Raw genomic sequence first — 22,274 nt, 5'->3', positions numbered from 1 at the left:
TGATTGACATTTTGAGGCATGTATGACTAATATCGGGATTATTTAATACACCATAAGGTGTATTATTTTATACCATCACCACCATGGAATAACTTACCCATGGATAGGTTATACATGGACAAAAAACTAAAATGAGAAAACTAGCCTTGTTTTGTAACACAAAAACCTATAAATGCCAAGCATCAAAGGATAGAATTGTAACAAATTATTTTTTAGTTTTAAAAATAAATAAATATTCAAATGATATCTTTTGTGTCCAATTTAAGTGTAATCAACCAAACACCCAACAAAAAATAATCTTAGTATACTAGTTGTTGTATTGTTAATCCCTACATTACTAATCATTTAAATTTTGAGCAGGGGAAAATGAGGTCGAAAATTGAAGATGAGCCGCCTCTAAGGCCATTCTTGTAAATTGTGGCCATTTGTGAATTTTGTGCAGCACATCCAATGAGGAAGTAGCCCATCCATAGACCATTTACAAAGTCCAGTCCGAATAACTTCAACCGCAGGGCCGCTGCTCTCTGGCCTGGAAAGTTGATTTGCGTACCTAATTTGTTCCCTCCAATTTATATCCATCTCTGCTAAGTCTAAGTTACACGGACTCGGGTGCGGGTATCCGGTAAGGGTACGAATTCGAGTGTCGTATTCGGCAAAATCTAAATTTTAAGATTCGGGGGTGCGTATCCAGTTATGAATACGGGTGCAGGGATTCGGCTAAGAAAATTCAAAATTATATAAAAAATAGAGCTATAAAAATATTACAAATTTTGAGAGATATTCTTATGGAAAACTTACATGTATATTTGTATAATTCAATCTTTCATTCTCTAAGATGGGCATTATTCTTCCATTCTCCTACGAACACAATAAAATAGCAACTAACTATTAAAAGTGTATTGCAATAGAACAAATATAATTAAAAGAATCAAATGTAAACTAAAAGAAAATGCTCCTAAATAATATTAGTTATTGCTCCTAAATAATTTTAATTATTGCTCCTAAATAATTTTAATTAATATAAATTAAATGCTCTTAAATACTCTCATTCTTGATAAAGTTTTCTAAAATGCTCGATTATTCATCTTTGTCATTTTCTAAGTTATTTTCAATTCATTATCAAATTACATATTTGAAATTATGTAAAAAAATACTACTCCGTTTCAATTTATGTGAACTTATTACTATTTGGGGAGTCTACGAGGTGGTTCTTTGACCACGTTTATCTTACATTTTTTCTAAATTATTTGAATTATAGATTATCATGAGTTATAGTAATTTTTATATAGTTTCTAACTATATAAATTTTAGTTTTACACATTTAAAAAATTTATGTCAAAATTTACAGTCAAAGTTATAAAGTTTGATCCTCATACTCCGAAAAGGTTCACATAAATTGAAACGGAGAGAGTATAAGTTACAAAAATTAATAATTTAAATTATACGTTCCAAGAATAATCCGTTGTACAAAGGGGCCAATTTTATTATGTACAATCAGTAAATTTGTCTGTGCTTTTGTATGATTAAAAATATAAATTAATTATCAAAAAATTGACATGCTAATAATTAATTAAAAATTATCCCTATATTGTATGAGAAAGAAACATTTATGAATAGCATAATTAGGAGTCTTTCAATTTTGTGTCATAAGTAGCATATAATGAAAAATAAAAAGGGTAAAAACAGCATATATGGAAAATAAAGGGTCACTTTTGTAGGTTAATATAATTAAGACTTTAAGAGCCCTAATTTAGCTGCTACAAGCCTACACCTACACGACGCCTCCAGCTGTATCGTCTTCTTCACCAAACTTCTTTTACAGAGCAAAATTTTTACAGCGCAAAATTCTAGCCTCTTAGGTCGTCTCTTTCACTGTATCTTCTTTCTTTCCTCAAGATTGAAAGAGTAAGCCATCCAAGCCCGGAAACAAACTCTCCATATCATTGCTTCTCTCTGGTCTCTGCCATCCGAACTTAGCTGCTAAGTATAGTATATGTTAGAAAACCCTAAACCCCCCACGTGGAATTTGAAATTGAAGTTTCGAACTTCAACTCCCTCAATACTCATTGTGTTTTTTTTTTTTTTTTTGTTTTGTTTAAGAAATAGAGTGAGAGTTGTAGAATTCTGAAAATGGTGGAATTGGACGAAAGCAAGTTTGATATGCACCTGAAATTATGGGCACTTCGAATTCCACGACAACATTGCAAGTCTGCCATGAGAATACTCAACGGGTAGCTACTCCTTACATCTATAACTACATTCATTCTGCTTCTCTTAATGCAAAATAAAAATAAAATAAAATAATAATTACTTGTCTGGATTAGTCAGAGATGGTCCCCATTTGCCTTATTATATAGCACAACCAGTAATAGATATTGTTGCAATCTGAAATTGGGAGCTATATTATGAGAGATGGACTAAGGCATGGGTTGGTCGTACCGAATGCAATTGGTGTAGTACATAGCTGTTGGAAGCTTGATCTTTGGAAGGAGGACACAAGTTTCATTAATTACAATCAGACCTTTAAGAGTAGTTCTTTAATTATGCAGTTTACCCCAATTCTTATTTTTATTGTTTCTTTTAGACCCGTTAGCTAGCTAGGGTTCTTTAGTATATATTCTATTGGTGTAACCATTTTAGGTTTTATCAATTAAAATCATCTTTTAGCTCTATCTAGTTTAGCTTAGCTTAGCTTAGTTTTAGTGGTAGATTTAGCTCAAATTCCAGTTCGCAAACAGATGCGGCCTTAAATTTGTTAAAGGTGATTGAGGATCAACTGATTGTCAAACTTAATGATGCAATAAAGAAAGTCATGAGTGGTGTTGGTCTTTTGCTGGTGCTAATTTATACTGATGTTACGGAATATTTATACTTTAAATTGGTTGATGCCAGTTTTGTGTATGACAAAGGAAAGGTCTTTATTGTTGTTACTTCAGACGGGGAAACTGGAAAGTGCAAGATAAATGTGTGTTATTCTTTCCATTTGGCTAACAAGATTATCCTACCTCAGAAGCAAATAGGTTGCACATTGGATATCTACTTGTTCTGCTGTACTTACACTCATGATGATGCTCCAAAAGAGGAATTAGGTGGAAATGAAGTATCATTAGTAGATCCCTTAGACGATGTTGTCCTCTCAAGAGTGAAGCCATACAAGAATTTCAAGTTCCATCACTCACACCAGCAAGACATGTATCACTGCTCAATATTGCTACAGGGCATCTGGCTTTGGAATGATGAAGTGCAAGTTTTTTCACTTCTTAAAACTGATGATTCTCTTAAGTTCTATCCACTGTTGCAGGCAGGGTACCTTCTGGGGCAATATATGGCAGGAAATGCTGAACAAGCTAAACTAGAGTCCTTGATACAGCGTAGTGAGAATGTGTTCTTCATGGGTGTGCAGCCAGTATCCAAGCCTCTAGTTGCATCTCAGTATCTGACAAACAGATTGGTTAATCTCGTAAGAGGTGTAAATTACTTCTTTGCTGCAAAGGACCTAAATTCAATCGCTGAAAGTTCTGCTCTCCTCCAGTAAATTCAGAGGGGTGATTCTGGTGTTCATGCGAGGCAGTTTATCATTCAGTCAACTACAAAAGATCCCAAATACATTAACTCAAGAATGGAGTTCCTTCAGAAGTTGTTGGAGATCAAACTTTGTGAGAGGACTAGTGATGAATCCAGGAACAATGTCGATGCAACTATTAATATGAAGATTGAGGACGCTTATTCTCCATTTGATGCTAATACATTATCAAAGGGAAGTGGTGTACTGGACATGGCAGGTGCAAACTTGTTTGCAATTAAAGAGCGTAACAGTACATATTTTAGCCAATATGGCTTTGTTGAGCAACACATGAAGCAATGGGTTTCTGAAGGATGGTCACAGTCTACTGTTGCTATTGTTCTTCTAGTGTTAGGAAGAATTCTTCTGATGAGTGACTTCTCGGAAATTCCATTTGATCCCTGTGGTTTTACCACCCTTGAGGACAAGGGTGTTTTGAAGGAGAGAGTAATTTTGCAATCTGAAATTGGGAGCTATATTATGGGAGATGAACTAAGGCATGGGCTGGTTGTACCGAGTGCAATTGGTGTAGTACATAGCTGTTGGAAGCTTGATCTTCGGAAGGAGGACACAAGTTTCATTAATTACAATCAGACCCTTAAGAGTAATTCTTTAATTATGCAATTTACCCCAATTCTTATTTTTATTGTTTCTTTTAGACCCATTAGCTAGCTAGGGTTCTTTAGTATATATTCTATTGGTGTAACCATTTTAGGTTTTATCAATGGAAATCATCTTTTAGCTCTCTCTAGTTTAGCTTAGCTTAGCTTAGTTTTAGTGGTAGATTTAGCTCAAATTCCAGTTCGCAACAGATATTGGAATCAAATATTAGATGTATGATGCCTCTAGTTTTTAGAAATACTCCCTCCGTTTCAAATTGTTTGTTTTGGTTTTCACTTGGCATGGAGTTTAAGAAAGTAAAGAAGAATCAAAATGTCTTTTAGTTGGAATTAAAGAGTTGTCAGAAAAGGAAAAAAATTATTCTTTTTGAAACATACTAAAAAGGAAAGTAAGACAAACAAATTGAAACGGAAGGAGTAATTAACTTGAGCATTTTATTCATCTTCCATAAACAAGCTTATAAAACTAATTTGAAAGGATTAGCAGCACCAGAATACAAACTACCCTATTCTTTCTTTGGAGGATAGCAATCAATACAAAGAGAGATGAGGTAATACATAGACCATTTGGTATCCTAACTATACAGGATGTAGGAATCCTTCAAAAAATAGCTTTACAGCTGTAAAAACTAACCATGTTTCAAGGTGGCTCGACTATACAGGCTTTTGATCATGTGTATTATTCAGCTGTAAATAAAATTATGCTATTTTACACTACTTGCCAGGAGTTGAATGGTTTTGCTTGACAAAATTATCCTATAAATAGTGTTTTTCTTGTCAAAATAGGAAAAGGAATTTTTAGGGCGCTGACACTTTAGTTACAATATTCCGATCTTGATAAAATAAAGTGTATGTATGATCTTTTACATGAACAGTGATCCTTGATAATTGTGTATGTGTTCGATAACATTCCTCTTTTACATTTGCTGTCAAATTAACGAGAAATTCAACTTAGAGGCATGCCTGTATATACCTGCTTTTTAAAAAAATCAATATTTCCTTCCACACTTGATTCTTCTAAGTAAAACATAGTTTGAGCACTTAATGTTCTCGATATCTCCAATTTAATGAATTGAAATCCTTGATTGTGCACTCATCTTTGGAACTAACTAGCTTTCCATAAGTGACTTAGAGCCCGTTTGGATTGGCTTATAAGTTGCCTATAAGCTGTTTTCAGCTTTTTTGAGTGTTTGGCTGACCAGCTTAAAGCCATTTTGTGCTTAAAATAAGCCCAAAAAATTAATTGGATCTGTTTGACTTAGCTTATCTAAAGCAGCTTATAAGCTGCTTTTTTTAAGCCCATCCAAACAGGCTCTTAAATATGTTCTTTAACTGCCTGTTGCTTTTCTCTGTTTCCTCACTTGTTGTTGAATTTTCCTTTAATTTACAGTACAATGTCTTATGAAAATACCACGCAAAGACACATCTGAAACTCAATATTAGATTTTGTTTGAAGGTCAGATTTTTCCTGACACCTCTTTTTATTGTTATATTTTTTGATTTAGAGCACACACCTTCTGGAACAAGTAAATACTAAGCTTCAAATATTGTGGTGGTATCTCCTTTGTTGAGGGTCTCATATACCTGTCTCATTTAACGTTTAAACTTTTTTTTTTTTTTTTTTTTTTTTGGCGCTGTTGGTGACGAAAGATCATTTCTTGTAGGCATTTATTTGACAGGCCACGCATAAAGCCTATCACTGAGGATCCAACAAATGAAAACACCCGTTACATGATTTGCTCAGAAAAAGTAAAAACCCCAGGTAAATGAAGTTAAACATCTTGTTTTTATGATACTTGTGACAGATGGTCTAGGAAAATATCCCGCATATATCTGCTATAAATTGAGATTTCTTTTCCATTAAGATTTGAGAGATTTAACCTCTTTCATGCATGGAAGCAGCTTCTTGTTATTTCTCCAATCAAAACCCGAGCATGAGCATTCTCATTTGTGGCAACCATAACTCGTGATCTGGAAAACAAGATCTGCTACATGGAAGACTTCGTTATTTCTCCAATCAAAAAATGCATTCTCATTTGTGGCAACCATAACTCGTGATCTGGAAAACAAGATCTGCTACGGGGACACGAAAATGGTGCTCTTCTACGCCTATCGATTAAAAAAAAAAAAAAAAAGAAGAGAAACAACGAAATAATTTACTAACATAAAACAAACAATCAGAATCTCCTGAAAATTTGTCATCTGATCAGACAATAAGATGCCTTTTCTTTTTCCATTTCAAAAAAATTTGGCATCATTGGCTGACCAGATTGCTGTTGGCCAACATCATGCTTAAAATTTATCACATTCATTGCCAGCTTGGACAAGATAATGTGGGATTACAGTTCATGCCATTCCTTCATTTAGAAAAACCAGACGGGAAACTCATGTCTGACTATTCCCATTCTTTATCAGATGTGTTCTTTTGAATCTTACCTTTCTTTGCCTATCTTGTTCTTTTCCGGTTTCATGGATGAAAACAATCAGAAAGCACAAAGTTCTTGGTATAGGGATTGATGTCTTCTTTTATATATTTATGATGTTCAGCAGTTCTTTTTTTTTTTTTTTTTTTTGATAAGTAACAATTTTATGTTTAGCAGTTTTTAATTTTATCTTCCATTTTTAAAGGTCACTGTTGCTATTATCTTGCATTAAGGAACAGATACTTTGCTTTAGTTCCTGACTTCCTGTTCAGACAATCCAAGATATGTCATGGGCTCTGACTGTAGGAATTCAGATAAATGGTGTAATACTTCAGCATGCAACTCTCTGCTTGCAATAGGCTTCCCTCCTTTCCAAACTAAAACAAGGTTGTGTGTGGATATTGTTTGTGTCACATTGTTCTAAACCAATTATTCGTTGTAGGAAATTTTATTTCACACATTGTTCTTAAGTAACTTTGTTACTCATTTACTAATTCACTATGAAGACTCGTCATCCATTCCTGTAATGTTTGGCTTCTGTTTATTTCCTGTGTTGTCTCTCATTATGCTCTCATTCAAGTGTTGTACCCTGGGAGCCACTGTTACTAACTTTGGATGTCTGAGAAGCAAATCTATTTTGATGCTGGTACGTTCTAACTACTTTCACCTATGACTTTTTGCTAACTTGCCTATCTTTTTGGCCAATTATGCGACAGATTTGTCTGATATTCCTGCTCAAAAGCTTGCTGAACTGAAAGGCCTGTGTCAGTTTGAAGTTGCTCCCTATTCATTGACACTTGGCTATTCTTATTGGAGTGCAGGTCAGCAATGATTCCTCCATAATAAGTTGATAGATAAGTCCTGTTATGTCTTTGCAGTTCCTGATATTGTACGTCTTTCTCTTGCAATACTGCAATCCTTTTTACTTGAATAGCTCAGAGGCTAGTTCCCATTGGATGTCTCTGCTTTTCTCTCTTACTCATTCTGTATACTTTTTTGAAATCATGTGAACTTTTCTGTGGTGATATTCATTTGCACCAAATCATAGTGGATACACATTATCAACAATGTTAGCAAAACAGGAATGATTTCAAAGCTTAGTTGGTAACATCTTGCATTTTCAGTTACTATTACAAATGCTGCTCACCTGAAATGAAAGGAAATAGTAGAAAGGCACTGGAAATTGTGTGTCCTGTGAAAAGTAGAAACTAGAATGACACTAAAAATTGTGGATTCTGTGATTAGCAATCCAAAACCAGTAACATATGTTGTACCGAGAAAGGAAAGGACTATACCCTTAATTGCAACTATACCCTTATTGCAAATTTAGTTGCAGTCCGATCTGGCAGTAGAGCTATCAGTCAAATTGAGTTTTCACTGTGGTGGAACTTCAGCCTGTTAACTCCCTCCACTTTAAGATTGTGTTGGCGAATACTTTATTCCGAGTTAGTTAAATCTATAGTTCTTTTTTGATAAGGTAAAGTATTATTAATCAAAATGTACCAAGAAGGTAGACCAGAGTACAACAAAAAGCAAACAACACCTACAAAGAGCTCCCTATTGCATACTTCCTAGTAGATCCAAAAATTCCAGATACTGATCTGTACTTTCTTATTACACTGGAAAGACAGATTATGCAGACTTAAGTTCTTAATTCCAGAAATGTGACTCTTTATTCTCAAAACAAACACTATTTCTTTCTCTCTAAGAAAACGCACAAAGTTATAGTCCTCCAAAGCTGCGTCTGGAACTTTACACTTTTGTCCTTGCCAGCTATCCATTAGGTTCTTGATATATTAATGTGATTGTTCGAGTTAACAAAGAATCAATCGACCAGGATCTTGATCTTGAAGCGATTTGACGGGCAGAATTCAAGAAACGGACGTATCTCAAGCTATAAGTCTCGGATTTAAGTGATTCAAAAATGAGGTGAAAGATTATGACCTGAACTATAAAAATAACTGCATACTCGTTTAAAACAAGTAAATATTGAGATCGGAACGATGAAAAGAAAGTTAAGGTTGTGGGTATGAACTAGAACGAATTGTAAATCAAGAAACGCGTTCTTGAAATCAATTAACGTGATAAGGAAGCGATAAGGAAGCACCACACGTTGAAATCAAGGTAAAGACTATCACCACCTTGCTTGGAACCAAAAACAAGGATAAAGAGCGAGAAATAGAGAAAATAGCTCTATTGCAAATTAGGGTTTATGCTAAAAACGTGGATCCTTTATTTACAAGTCATGAGAACCCTTTATATAGGCCTAGGGTCTCTTCTTTTATGATTACAAATCCCTATTCTACAATAGAAAGGAAATAGCTAAAAACAAGGATAGTAAAATCCCTATTCTACAAGGAAAAGAATAAAGAACACTAGAATCCTAATAGAACTAGGATAAAGATCCTACTAATGATAGGAAATTAAATCCTACTATGATATAAATGAAGAAACAAGAAACCTATTTAGAAAAGGACTCAAGAAACAAGAATTCCCATTCTTGTATGAAAATAATCTTCAAACTTGAGCTTCTTGGACTTTCTTTCTCTTGAATTTTCAATCTTGTGTTTCTTGGTTTTCTTGTATTTCTTTATCTTCTTCATTTTTCATCATTCTCCCCTTGTTGAGAAAGACCCGTCCTCGAGTTTAAAGGCTCCATAAATGGTGAAAGATCAAAAATTTTTTTTTTTTTTGGAACAACCCATACTCACCAGGCTTTAAGTTGCATTTTAGTAGCTTGTCATAGAGCTTCATCATGTTAAAAGAAAGCTTTACATATGGCCGAACTAAATCCCACTTTCTTAATAGTAGCTTTATACCATGATTTCTCATACATATCATCTTAAACTAATCTTCAATGTTTAAACCATGATCAAAACTTATTGCCTTTTGATCTTCATGAATCTTGAACACTCCCGTGTCGATGTGGTGTTTGCATGCAAAATCTGAGTTAGTGCCATGAAAACCTTTAAATAAATCAAATTCATGTACCTTTGGATCCAGGTTGGATATCAATTCATGTCTTCTTAAGAACTCCTCGATGATTTTGCTACTCTCATATTTGACATGATTATAGCCATTTACCTCAATGAAATTGAGAGATATTAAATTTACAATTTCTTGCAAAGATTCAACCTTTTGAGGAATAATTCTTGCTCGAACTAGATCATAAATTAAACTCTCATTCATAGACTCCTTTTTCAGCAACTTATTCTCTCTCTTCCAAATCTTCATAGACTATTGGTCCTATGCAATACGCTGCTTTAGTTGGTGTGGAGTAAGAAACAAAATCTGTATTCTTTTTGAAATCCCTTTGTGGAAACTCAATCTCACAAATAGTTGGATGCTCCAATGGATCCTCATCAAACTTTGGAGGTAAATCCTCCACTTGTGGATCCAATACATTCTTCTCCTCCGTTTGATGTTCCATAGTTATGGGACCAATAATTTGTAATTTGGTCACTAAGGATTCATCAACATACTTGGAGTTTTTAGCATCATCTTTTGGACTCAAGGGAACCAAATTGATTTTTCGCCCATCCTTTGTAAATGAATAGGTATTACATATTCATGATATTTAGCACACCTATCATACACCCATGGTCTTCCAAGTAATAAGTGGCAAGCATCCATCTTTGTTACATCACACCAAACAAGATCTTTATATATTTTGCCAATAGAAAAAGAAACTAGGCATTGACGAGTTACCTCTAAGCCATCAACATTCTCAAATTCGATGTTGTAAGGATATGGATGAGGTTTGGTTGACAAGCCAAGTTTAGAAACCATCTCTTCAGAAACAACATTAACATGACTCTCATTATCAATGATCACCGAACATACCTTGACATGTGAGGTACATCTAGTGTGGAAAATAGATTCCTTTTTCTTTTCATCTTCTTGAACGCAACGTCCTCTTCTTTCTTGCATATAATCCATAATATTCCTCAACTATGCTCTGATACCAAATTGATGTGATTCTTCGAGTTAACAAAGAATCAATTGACTAGGATCTTGATCTTGAAGCGATTTGATGGGCAGAATTCAAGAAACGGACGTATCTCAAGCTATAAGTCTCGGATTTAAGTGATTCAAAAATGAGGTGAAAGATTATGATCTGAACTATAAAAATAATTGCATACTCGTTTAAAACAAGTAAATATTGAGATCGGAACGATGAAAAGAAAGTTAAGGCTGTGGGTATGAACTAGAACGAATTGTAAATCAAGAAACGCGTTCTTGAATGATCAAGAACCTAAAGAGTCCCTAAGTCACCACTTGAAATCAATTAACGTGATAAAGAAGCACCACACGTTGAAATCAAGGTAAAGACTATCACCACCTTGTTTGGAACCAAAAACAAGGATAAAGAACAAGAAATAGAGAAAATAGCTCTATTGCAAATTAGGGTTTATGCTAAAAACGTGGATCCTTTATTTGCAAGTCATGAGAACCCTTTATATTAGCCTAGGGTCTCTTCTTTTATGATTACAAATCCCTATTCTACTCTGGAAAGGAAATAGCTAAAAACAAGGAAAGTAAAATCCCTATTCCACAAGAAAAAGAATAAAGAACACTAGAATCCTACTAGAACTAGGATAAAGATCCTACTAATGATAGGAAATTAAATCCTACTATAATATAAATGAAGAAACAAGAAACCTATTTAGAAAAGGACTCAAGAAACAAGAATTCCCATTCTTGTAAGAAAATAATCTTCAAACTTGAGCTTCTTGGACTTTCTTTCTCTTGAATTTTCAATCTTGTGTTTCTTGTATTTCTTGATCTTCTTCATCTTTCATCATATGAGGCATAGCCCACGTGACACCACAAAGATTCAGGAAGAGCTCCCAGCACTGTTTAGCAACTTTCCAGTGAATAAAAAGATGGTTTACTAACTCCAGACCTTCTTCACATAGATAACACCTGTTGCTTAAGAAAAAACCTCTTCGCTGTAGATTATCTTGAGTTAAACAAGATTCTCTATAACAACCCATCCAAAACAAGCCACTTTGATAGCTGCTTTGGGTTTTCATAGCATTATCCATGGCCAATTCAGTAAATAATGATCAGATTGTTTCTGGATAAGAGTACTACAGCTCTTGACAGAATATTTGGTCTCATTAGCAACTTCCCAAACCATTGGCATCCTCTTTATTTTACTCAACTACCACTATCTCACAAAGCATCCAACATTAGCAGGGTCCGTCAAAGGGCCGCACCCCAAGAGGGTCTGATGTAGACTACAAATAAAGGATAGAAGCTGAAGCTGCCTACACTGACTGGTGGTGACTTGCCTCAACTGGATAGAGCTGGCAACTGGCTGAAATCACTCTTCAACAGCTGAGTTTCTGCCTACTGGACCTGCACACATGCAGTAACTGTGAATTTAAAGGACCAAGATAGATCGTCGACTTGCTCTCCCAGCCAACCCCTAGGGCAAGCCTTTAGAAATTTCAGGTAGTGCGTACAAACACCTCATCATAGAAATACAAGTATAGATATGATATATAACTGGTTTTCGGGTATATAGGTATGGTTTATGCCATGATCAGTATAGGTGTTCTTGGATTTCTTGTTTGGGCTCATCATATGTTTACTATGAGCTTAGACGTTGATACCCGTGCCTAGCGCTGCTTTACGTTTGATCCTATGTACCCATAGAATGCTATGTGTTCTCCACTTTCGGATCTTGCAAAGAGAGAACGTGTTTTTTCCTCTGACTTCCTCTCTCATTTGCGGGGTGAAGAAAGCGGGCTTTACCAAAGTAAAGCAACTGAACTGAAATCATGAAAACAGAAATGAAAGTAGACATGATGTACGAACTGCTAAAACTATTATGGTGCCATGAGTCATTGCTCAAGCTCAAACCCAACTGTGTGCGAACTGCTAAAACTGCTGTGGGACCGTGAGTCATTACTCAAGCTCATCCATTTAGCTCCAAATTACTTCCTATATAATGTGTAACACTTCATCCGTGTATTATTATTAAAAGCAGTGTTCTTTGAGTTCATATTTATGGCTTTATGCTATGTGTGTATTTTAGTGTTTTTCAATCCAATACTTGAGATTGATATTACTAGTTGGCTTGTTTCCACCAATTGCGACTTTATAACTGGAACTTCATTGCAGACCATATATTAAAGAAGATTCTGCCCCCTGGCCTTGAAGTACCATCATCATTTGAGACAATAGTTAAGTATTTTAATCCAAAATTTTTCTGTCTTTATGTTTTCAATACTCTCTGAATAGGTTCTAGTTAACCTTGTGTTGTGCGTCTCTTTTCCTCAACTCAATTTCTATGCTTCTTTAATTCAAAGTCAGAATTTTCAACACTTTGACGTTCCAATCGAGTTCCCTAATTAATTGACTTGGTATTTGTGCAGGTCACATTGCTCATTTGAATATAACTGATGAGCTTCTTCCTTACAAGGATGTGATTGCCAAAGTTATTTATGATGTATGTTTTCGAATTTATGGCCTCAATCAGTGCATTTTCCATTTAGCTATTTCCATGAAAAGAAGAGTCAAAGTACAGTTGGTTTTCTTTCAAAATTGATCTTATAAATGAATCTCTGCTATAAAGGGATGTAAATGTTTTCATTTGTAAGTTGTTTAGCATCACATTTAATATTTTTGAATTAATTCATGAGAATGAGATATTTCCTTTTTCTTTTCCTAAAGTATGGGCCTTTCTTTCTGAATGAAATTGCTTTTCCTTATCATTATCTTTGATGCCAGACACTTGATATTTTTTTTTTTTTTTTTTTTTTTTAACCTTACTTGCATTAGGGCCAGAATGCCTCCTTCCATCTCCTTCACTTTATGTCCAAGCATCCATGTGATGATATTTCTATCATTATTTCACTTGCTTTTAGTGAGAGGATTCTGCCCTGTTTTTGCCTTTCCCAAGTCACCAGTCTTCTTATTTGAATAACTTATTCATTCCTGATCCTTTCAGAAAAACTACCCCAGGATCCAGACAGTCGTAAATAAAGTTGGAGCCATTACCAATGAGTTTCGTGTGCCAAAATTTGAGATACTGGCTGGGGAAGATGATATGGTCACAGAAGTGAAGCAATTCGGAGCAACATTCAAGCTTGATTATAGCTTGGTGTATTGGAATTCTAGATTGGAACATGAGCATTTAAGGCTGGTCTCAAAGTTCCAGTCAGGGGAGACCGTATTTGATATGTTTGCTGGCATTGGTCCTTTTGCTATTCCCGCAGCACAGAATGGATGTGCGGTGTATGCAAATGATTTGAACCCAGATAGCATTCGTTATCTCAAAATTAATGCTGAAATCAACAAGGTTGATCATCTAATTTTCCCATACAATATGGATGCAAGGAAATTTATTTCTCAACTCATTGCTGTACCCTGCAATGGAATCAATGCAGAAGTTGAGATTGATTGCTCTGAGAAATTCAGTGGCCAAGCACATAGGGAGAAACTATCTGAAGACTGTATGTGAACTATTCAGTTCTATACTGTATCTTACACACAAAGCATTTCATCCATTAATCTGAACCACCCTTGCAGATGAGGTCAAAGAAGTACCTGACAGAACGTCATGCAACATTGCAGGACTCGGGGACTCATCTGTGATGGAAGATATGAGTGTGACTTCTGTGAAAAGACGTGCGGAGAGTTCTCAAGGTGGGGCTGGTAAAGAAATGATATATGCTCTAATGTGCTTAGTTGTAATTGGTCCCAAATTAATGAGCTTCAAATCCTTTTTTTTGAAAATTAAACTCTCTTCATCAATAAACTCATATAACCAAACGAAAGCTTCTCATAAACTGAGTAAGTATACTGCTATAATAACCAAAAAAAGACAACATATTCCAAGTTTACTGCTATAATAACATATTCCAGAGACACATAAATCAAGAACTAATGCAATTCACTTCCCCAAGAACCAACTTTGACAATGATTTTCCAGCACCCACAAAAAAATAGCAGCAACCCACTAATGATTTCCAAAAAAAAAAATAACATTGGAAAAAAGAAAAAGAAAAAGAGAACCCAAGAGAAAATCAGAAGTGAAAGTGATATGCTTTTTGTCATCTTTATGTCTCAAATACACTCATGATTTATCATATAAATATGCATGTTGACATTTCTTTGTTTCTCTTAAAAAAAAAAAAAAAAAAAAAAAAAAATACGAACCTGGGTATGTTGAAATCTCACCAGGAGGAAGATGAATAAAGTGGAATGGGAGAGAGAGAGAGAGAGGAAGATGAATAAAGTGTGGAAGGGAAGTCTGAAATGACAATAATTTAGGGGTTTTCAACAGTTGAAATTGGGCCATATTTCGGCCCAATATTGGGCTGAAATGACGATCAATTCAAAAAAGGGTTCTGATGGATGGGCTAAAAATCAGCCGAAAATCAGCCCATTGCTAATTATCTTGTGCCCAACCGATAAAATTTTGGGCGGGCCATCACGTTTTGGGCTAGAATCGACACCCCTAGTAATTGGTGATGTATATAATTTAGAGATAGTTTTCTGTTTATTTACGTTAAATGCTGAATCCGATGTTTCTGTGAATACCATGCTTTTGGGACGCTTTGAATACGAATAACTGAATTTGTTCGTTTGGTGGATTAGAGGAAGAAGGCAGATCTGCAGTCAATGATGGTGTTTGTGTTGCTGGTAGGAAAAAAAGAGGTCCAAATAAGAGAGTGAAGGGTTCAGAGTCATTGAACACAAAGCCCTCGGAGCATGTGGACCATGTGATCATGAACCTACCAGCTTCTGCTCTGGAGTTTCTTGGTAAATCTACTATGACCATATCTTCCTGTCAACATGCATATCTAAGCGCGCTTAAGCCCTGAAGCGAGGCTCAAATCATGTTGAGCGCTTCGCCTCGCTTTTTCTGCGCTTCAGTGTCATCATCAAGGCTCTAAGACATACTTTTCCTTGCTAATGAGTCTCTCTTGAAGAGGTGATATTAGATAATTGATATTTCACTTTATCGGAATGTTTTTACAGTTTCTTTGTCCGTATAATTGTTATTCATGCTTATTATTATTTGTCTTGGACTAAACATACATATAGCTGTATTTTTGCACCATTGCGCCTTTTTTCATTAAAGCCCGCGCTTTATTTGCGCTTTGCGCTTAAAGCCCCAGCTGACCTTAGAGCTTTTTTGCGCTTTTCGCTTTTGATAACACTGATATCTTTTAACTGAGGTCACCAGTTATCTGCTTGTCAGTTGTCTTTATCCAAGTTTGTTGAACGTCTCTTTCTAATACTGTGTGTAAATCATAGTGTAAGAATCCAATACAATTCTGACAGGGTTTTAACCATCAGTGGTAATATTCTGACCTTGTGTCTTAGTATTAGAATCCAACCAATTTACAAACTGCCATAAGAGAGCAATGTGAGAAGCTTGCCCATGGTTTCTAACAACACCAACTTTAGGCCAAAGTCCTAAAAGAATGTTTACTTTGTGGAGATGGGTCAATAGGATTGGTGCCCAAATGTCAGAACCAATCTTGATCTCTGAAAAGAAAGGGTAAAGTAACAGTATTTCAAACCATACAATTCACTGGTCATCACTTCATGCTGTGATGCATTTACCAAGTTATGAAGGTAATCTAGTTTGTGATGCAATAAACTGTGTCGATCAAATCCATTTGTTGTACTTAGCATGCTCTATTTACTGTGATTAAAAAAAATGGAACTGATGTTACTCTTAAGCCTTATAGCAGGTTATAGCTGTGTTTTACGGATGTATTTTCTCGAAAAGTACCTTGTGTTTTCTGGGGGCCTGCAATTCTTTCAAAGCTGTTAAGTAAAAAACATCTTGTCCTGTTGTCAGACGCTGATATTGCTAATGTATTATAACTCGAAGGCAATTAATAGTTTTTTTTCGTTCCCTAGATGCCTTTAGAGGCCTTGTTAGGAGGAGATACTGGAAGGGATCTCTACCCTGGATCCACTGCTATTGCTTCATGCGGGCAAATGAAACAGAAGACTACATAATTTCGGTAATACCTAGTCCAACAGTTAATTTGTTCTACTTTGACTTTCCTTTTCAGTTTGACAGTTAAGACTTGCTCGTATTCCAGTTATTTCTCATGCTTGAAAGCAGCATCTGAAATTCAGAATTGGTGATGTGGTTCTCTGCTATTTATTGTCTCAAAAAGCTGAAATGAGCATATCAATTAGGTGTGGTCTGAACACGTTGTTTGGTTTAACAATGAACATTTGATTTTCGTTTAATTAATTTAAGCTTTTACTGGATAAGGCGCTCTAGATTGTTCATCATAAGTGAACTTAATAACCTTTTGCTCATTATGGGATTTATCGACAGAAATGTCTCTCTCCTTTTGCTCATTATTGGCTTTATTGACAGAAATGTCTTTCTCTTTATCCTAATTTTCATGTGGAAAATAAATGAAGACAAATGACTACTCATCATCATTAAGCAAAACTTTATCAACTTTGGGGCGGATGAAAGCCATTCTTTTACATTTTTCATTTGCTGCTCACAGGATTATTTGAAACTTACTCAGATAATGTCATCGATAACAAGTGCATGACATGAAGTGATTTGCAATTTTAGTAGCTAAACTGAAATAGCAAAGTTCTGGGGGCATGTCAATGGGTTAATCTATGAAGCATGATGTAGCTTGCATAGTATTCTATGAAGCATGATGTAAAATTAAGTGCACCTGTAAGTTACTAACCCATTGGCATGCCCCCAGAACTTTGCTATTTCAGTTTGGACATAGTATGTCACAGGTAACCCATTGACATGCCCCCAGAACCCATGTCCTTGAATAACTAGATTGGCTAATCTATGAAGCATGATGTAGCTTGCATAGTATTCCATATCTGGACATAGTATGTCACAGGTAAGTTGGTTATTAATGCTCTCAGTTATTACTTTTACCACGCCATTTGGTCCTACTAGTGCTATGAAATCTACCTTTACAATGAACTTATTCCCATCTTTCATATATTTCAGCTAGTCTACGTTCTCATGTTTTGCCTTCTCAATTTGTTGACTTGCAGGTGGCAGAGTCTGCCCTGGGAGCCAGAATTCAAAACCCTGTATTTTATAGGGTTAGGGATGTTGCTCCAAATAAGGTACAAGTTCAATAGAGGACTCTCAACTTTTTTGGTGCAGCAGCATTCATTTTGTTCACTTTACGGGTATATTATTGTTCATTTATGCCCCTGAGTGGTTCTTTTTCCTATCTTATGCAGGCTATGTTTTGTTTAAGCTTCAGATTACCGGAAGAAACATGCATTGATAATAAGGGTAAACAATGATGCAAATCTGGAAATGCTGTCACAACATTTATTTGTAAAATGCTTGACCTTTAACTTTTCGTCTGTGTTGGTTGAGTCGATGCATACTCTACTTAAGGAGTAAGAAATACTTTTTAAAGTGATATCCTATGAAATCTATCTTTTATATTTCTTGCAATGGGTATGCGTGAACTCAGGCCCCCACTCCCACAATTTTTGACGTTGGCATGGGAGCTTGAGTTGATCTTATAGGTATATATGTGCAAAGGGAAGTCAACAACCTCAGCCACGGCTCTTAAACTTGCTTTGTCCATGTTAGTTATCGCTTATGGACAAACAATAGTTCAATTTCATCCACTGTGCTCCTACTCCTTGATGATACTTGTGGATGTTGACGGAGGAATTATATCTTTTGCTTGATGTATATCTGCTTGAATAGGAATTGCACCAGACTTTCGAGCCAACTTTTTGTGAAAATCAAAAGCTACAAAAAGCTTGTAACTTTGATGAAAAAGGAAGTGTAAACAACAATAAGAAAGATTGCATGAGCCTTAAAACACGTAGATTTTGGTTGGAAAGTGGGGCACTGTCGAGGTTTCTTTTCAATATCCTTACAGATAAGACTCAATACCCCGTCTCTACTAATCAAAAAAGTGACAAACTCTTCAACTTTTCTGGGGTCGGATCTTTTCTTTTAATTTATTTAATTTTGCCCCACCAGCTAAGACATCTGTCCTGTGATTTTAAGTCATCATTTTATGTTAAAGAGAAATAAAATAAAAGGTTGGTGCGGGAAAAGAAAAAGAAAGGGAAAGAAACTGATATACTGAGAGATTACAGAAGACAATTTAAGTGACTTAACGCATATTGCATAATTATTGTTTTTTAAAGAGACTAATAAAGTTGACTTTTATATCTTTGGTTTAGCCTATTACATGAAAGATACTAGTAGTTCTTTCTGCTAATACTTTCTTATGACTTAAGCATGCTAAATTCCAATAACTAAAAGGGCCCTAATATTGCAAATTCTTACGCGCACTTGCCAACCGAGCATTTTGATTGATTAAGGAAATAATAAATTATTTTTAGTTTCCTCGTCTAGTTGTCATCTTGAATCTTTTATTAGGTTTCAATAAGTAAATATTTATGTGGATCCCACGAAGAGTCGAAAGGAAGAAGAAAAAGTTAGTAAAAGAAGGAGCAACATAAAACTAAACAAAGTAGATAAGCAAAGACTAAACAAACTGAGTTTTGAATGATATATCTTCATCGATATAAAGTTTGGATTCTCATCAAATTCACCCCTTTCACTATTACAAAAAGATGTTTTTCCCATCTCATTCCCGCCGAAGCAGTTTACTAGAAAACGCATGGTGGGAAACAGATTCTCACTGAAACACTGGGAAACTTCATACTTTGTCCGTGTGAAAACACTAGTATTTAAGTTTTTCCCATCGACATTCAAGGGGAAATAGCCACTAAATGTTTTTCAATGGGAAATTAGTGGAAAATAGAGATTTTTTAGTAGTGTTTCCCTCCGTTGTCCAAGCTGCCCCTCCTAAAAAGAAAAAAATAAAATAAATTCTATATTAAAGAAAAAGGTTTAGTAATATAGTTTTCAATGTGATAACTTTTGGAAATGACAAAATGGCTTTTTCCTGGCTGCTAATTTAGAAATGGATTCTCCCTCGTTGCTTAACTGAATTAACAAAGGCATCTTTTCATTCTCTTATTGATTTCTTTATCTTCATCTTGCTTCTGTCTTCTCTTTTGACCATCCTTCTCGAGGTTTCTTCGTTTAGAGCAAGAGATATTTATCCTCAACTTGTGTATGCATATATTTCTCAGAAGAAAATTCTCTACAATTTATTTTTTATACCATTGAAGACCCTTTTGAAGATTCTTGAATTGGAAAAAAAAGAAAATGATGAGTGGTGCATGTTGTAGGCTTTTCTTGATTCTGGGAATCGTAGCATTTATAACAATGGCGAGGAGATGTTTGAGCGTGGGAGTGAACTGGGGTACTATGGCATCTCACCAGTTGCCACCAGAGAGTGTGGTGAAGATGCTTAAAGAAAATGGCTTTGAGAAAGTAAAACTGTTTGAAGCAGATGACAAGATATTGAGTGCTTTGATAGGTAGTGATATTGAAGTGATGCTTGCAATTCCTAACTACATGTTGCAAGATATGAGCACTGACCCTGGCCTGGCGGCTTCTTGGATTGATGCCAATGTCTCTACTTATGCTTACACTCGTGGAGTCAAAATCAGGTTAATTGAGATAAACATCTTGGTAGCGCATACAAACACCTCATCATAGACACAAGTATAGCTATGATATAGAAGTAAATCAACTTAACTGAAATCATGAATAGATACCCTTCCTGGTAGTGCAGACTTATGCTTACACTTCGTGGAGTCAAAATCAGGTTAATTGAGATATAAATTTGACACTTGCAACCAACCTGTTTTCCGTCAATTTTTTACTTTCTTTAGAGAACCCCCTCTCACATACACACAAAGAGAGAGCATCCCTGTTTAACAGTGGCCTTTTACTGAACTTCAGCATGACTCAAATCCTCGAGTTAGCGGTGGAGGCAGTTTACCACTAAGCCAACCCTCTCCTCTATGTTATCAGTTGTTGTCTAGAAAAATTTATTTGGGTTTTCAAAATATCAAGTGGTTTTATGCAATTCTTTCTTACATCTCTAGTTGCTGGGTAAAGAAATAGTCTAATGATCATCCAGAAATCTTGGGTTAATATAGATTGAGAGGTGTCTTTTGCATGTTCTCCATACAAAAAGTAAGTGTCATTGAGTGTGAGTAACTTGTTCTCAATAATTTTAAATTCCAAATCAAGAGTATTAACAGCAATCCAATAATGCAGGTATGTGGCAGTAGGAAATGAACCGTTTCTTCAAACATACAACGGCACATATCTGCATTGCACTTTGCCAGCTCTGAGAAATGTTCAAGAAGCTATCAACCATGCTGGACTAGGCCCAAAGGTGAAAGCAATCGTCCCCTTAAATGCTGACATCTACTACTCCCCCTACTCGAACCCCGTCCCCTCAGCTGGGGATTTCAGGCCAGAAATACGCGATTTAGCCATTCAAATTGTCCAATATCTGCACTCAAATGATGCACCCTTTGTGGTTAACATCTATCCTTTCCTCAGTCTCTATGAAAACAATTATTTCCCATTAGAGTATGCCTTCTTTAATGCATCAAACAAGCCTATAAATGATGGCAATTATCTTTATACTAACGTGTTTGATGCCAATTTCGATACTCTTGCTTGGTCTTTGAAGAAAGCTGGCTTTCCTGACATGAAAATCATAGTTGGAGAAGTCGGGTGGCCAACAGATGGCAATAAAAATGCAAATACTGAAAATGCCAAGAGATTTAACCAAGGATTGATTCAACATGCTCTAAGTGGAGAAGGAACCCCTGCAAGGAAGGGCAAAATAGATGTTTACTTGTTCAGTCTGATTGATGAGAATACTAAAAGCATTGCTCCTGGTAGTTTTGAGAGGCATTGGGGAATATTTGAGTTTGATGGGAAGCCAAAGTATGAGCTAGATTTATCTGGCCTGAAGAAGCATAAAAGCCTAGCTGCGGTAGAAGGTGTGAGTTATATGCATAAAAGGTGGTGTATGCTAAAGCCGCGGCATGCACAAAATGACTTGGGAAAGAGTATTGATTATGCTTGCAGTCTTTCTGATTGCACTGCTTTGGGGTATGGTTCTTCCTGTAATCATCTGAGTGCACAAGGGAATGCTTCCTATGCTTTTAATATGTATTACCAATTCAAAAGCCAGAACAGTTTGGACTGTGATTTCCAAGGCTTGGCTATGGTAACTCATAAGGATCCATCTGATGACAAGTGCCACTTTCCAGTGATGATTGATGACCGTCCTAGAGTAATGCTGTTGCACAAGAATTTAGTGTATATTATACTGGCTATTCTCCAAGGATTTCTAGTAGTTTTGCTGCTTGTTTCTTAGAGAAAAAGCCAATGCTCTCTCATGATTTGCTTCCTTTTTTTTTTTTTCTTTTCTTTCCTACCACAGCAAGTATTAGAATGCAGGTCATCTGCCCAGCATTCATATTATAAACACCTGAATGATGCAAAGGCTTCATTTTGCAGGGAACACGAATCCTAATTCTTGGCGTTAGGCATTTCTCACACTGCATATGAAGAGCATTAGATTAGCAACAAGGGATTGTCGATTCAGAATTGGGAAAGGGAAAGGGAGACTCAATACAATTGTAGTATCTTGTTTCTAGTAAATCACATAAGAGACTGGCAAAGCAACTAGATTACAGATTAACGCCAAAAGTCATAATACAGATTTACTACGAAGAATGAAAATAGCTAAAATAACCAGCAGTATTTCT

At 35.7% G+C, this 22,274-nt stretch overlaps 2 protein-coding genes across 8 annotated transcripts; both read left to right on the top strand.

Moving 5' to 3' along the window:
- Positions 1-1,722: 1,722 nt before the first annotated feature.
- On the top strand, positions 1,723-16,539 carry LOC132068657 (tRNA (guanine(37)-N1)-methyltransferase 2). 5 transcript variants are annotated; one of them, XM_059462320.1, is made up of 10 exons: positions 1,723-2,231; positions 5,688-5,737; positions 5,847-5,944; positions 7,322-7,426; positions 12,738-12,800; positions 12,992-13,065; positions 13,567-13,917; positions 14,006-14,071; positions 14,148-14,264; positions 15,268-15,383. In XM_059462320.1, exons 1-9 carry the CDS (start codon positions 2,175-2,177, stop codon positions 14,211-14,213), a joined length of 930 nt encoding a protein of 309 aa, XP_059318303.1. In that variant the 5' UTR covers positions 1,723-2,174; the 3' UTR covers positions 14,214-14,264; positions 15,268-15,383. The 5 variants fall into 5 exon arrangements, with proteins under 5 accessions (XP_059318303.1, XP_059318304.1, XP_059318302.1 ...); XM_059462319.1 differs by having other exon boundaries at positions 1,724-2,231; positions 15,240-15,377; XM_059462318.1 differs by having other exon boundaries at positions 1,724-2,231; positions 15,219-15,357.
- A 171-nt stretch (positions 16,540-16,710) lies between these two features.
- Positions 16,711-22,008, top strand: LOC132068656 (glucan endo-1,3-beta-glucosidase 8-like). Of its 3 annotated transcripts, XM_059462315.1 has the most exons (5): positions 16,711-16,784; positions 17,634-17,708; positions 17,829-17,883; positions 19,821-20,144; positions 20,761-22,008. In XM_059462315.1, the coding sequence occupies exons 4-5, from the start codon at positions 19,858-19,860 to the stop codon at positions 21,878-21,880; spliced, it is 1,407 nt and encodes a 468-aa protein (XP_059318298.1). In that variant the 5' UTR covers positions 16,711-16,784; positions 17,634-17,708; positions 17,829-17,883; positions 19,821-19,857; the 3' UTR covers positions 21,881-22,008. The 3 variants fall into 3 exon arrangements, with proteins under 3 accessions (XP_059318298.1, XP_059318296.1, XP_059318299.1); XM_059462313.1 differs by lacking the exons at positions 16,711-16,784; positions 17,634-17,708; positions 17,829-17,883 and having other exon boundaries at positions 17,890-20,144; XM_059462316.1 differs by lacking the exons at positions 16,711-16,784; positions 17,634-17,708; positions 17,829-17,883; positions 19,821-20,144 and adding an exon at positions 20,168-20,302.
- The last annotated feature ends 266 nt before the right edge of the window (positions 22,009-22,274 follow it).

Source organism: Lycium ferocissimum, chromosome 8 (genome assembly GCF_029784015.1).
Source record: "Lycium ferocissimum isolate CSIRO_LF1 chromosome 8, AGI_CSIRO_Lferr_CH_V1, whole genome shotgun sequence".
Lineage (NCBI taxonomy): Eukaryota > Viridiplantae > Streptophyta > Magnoliopsida > Solanales > Solanaceae > Lycium > Lycium ferocissimum.
This window is presented reverse-complemented; position numbering and strand designations above follow the sequence as displayed.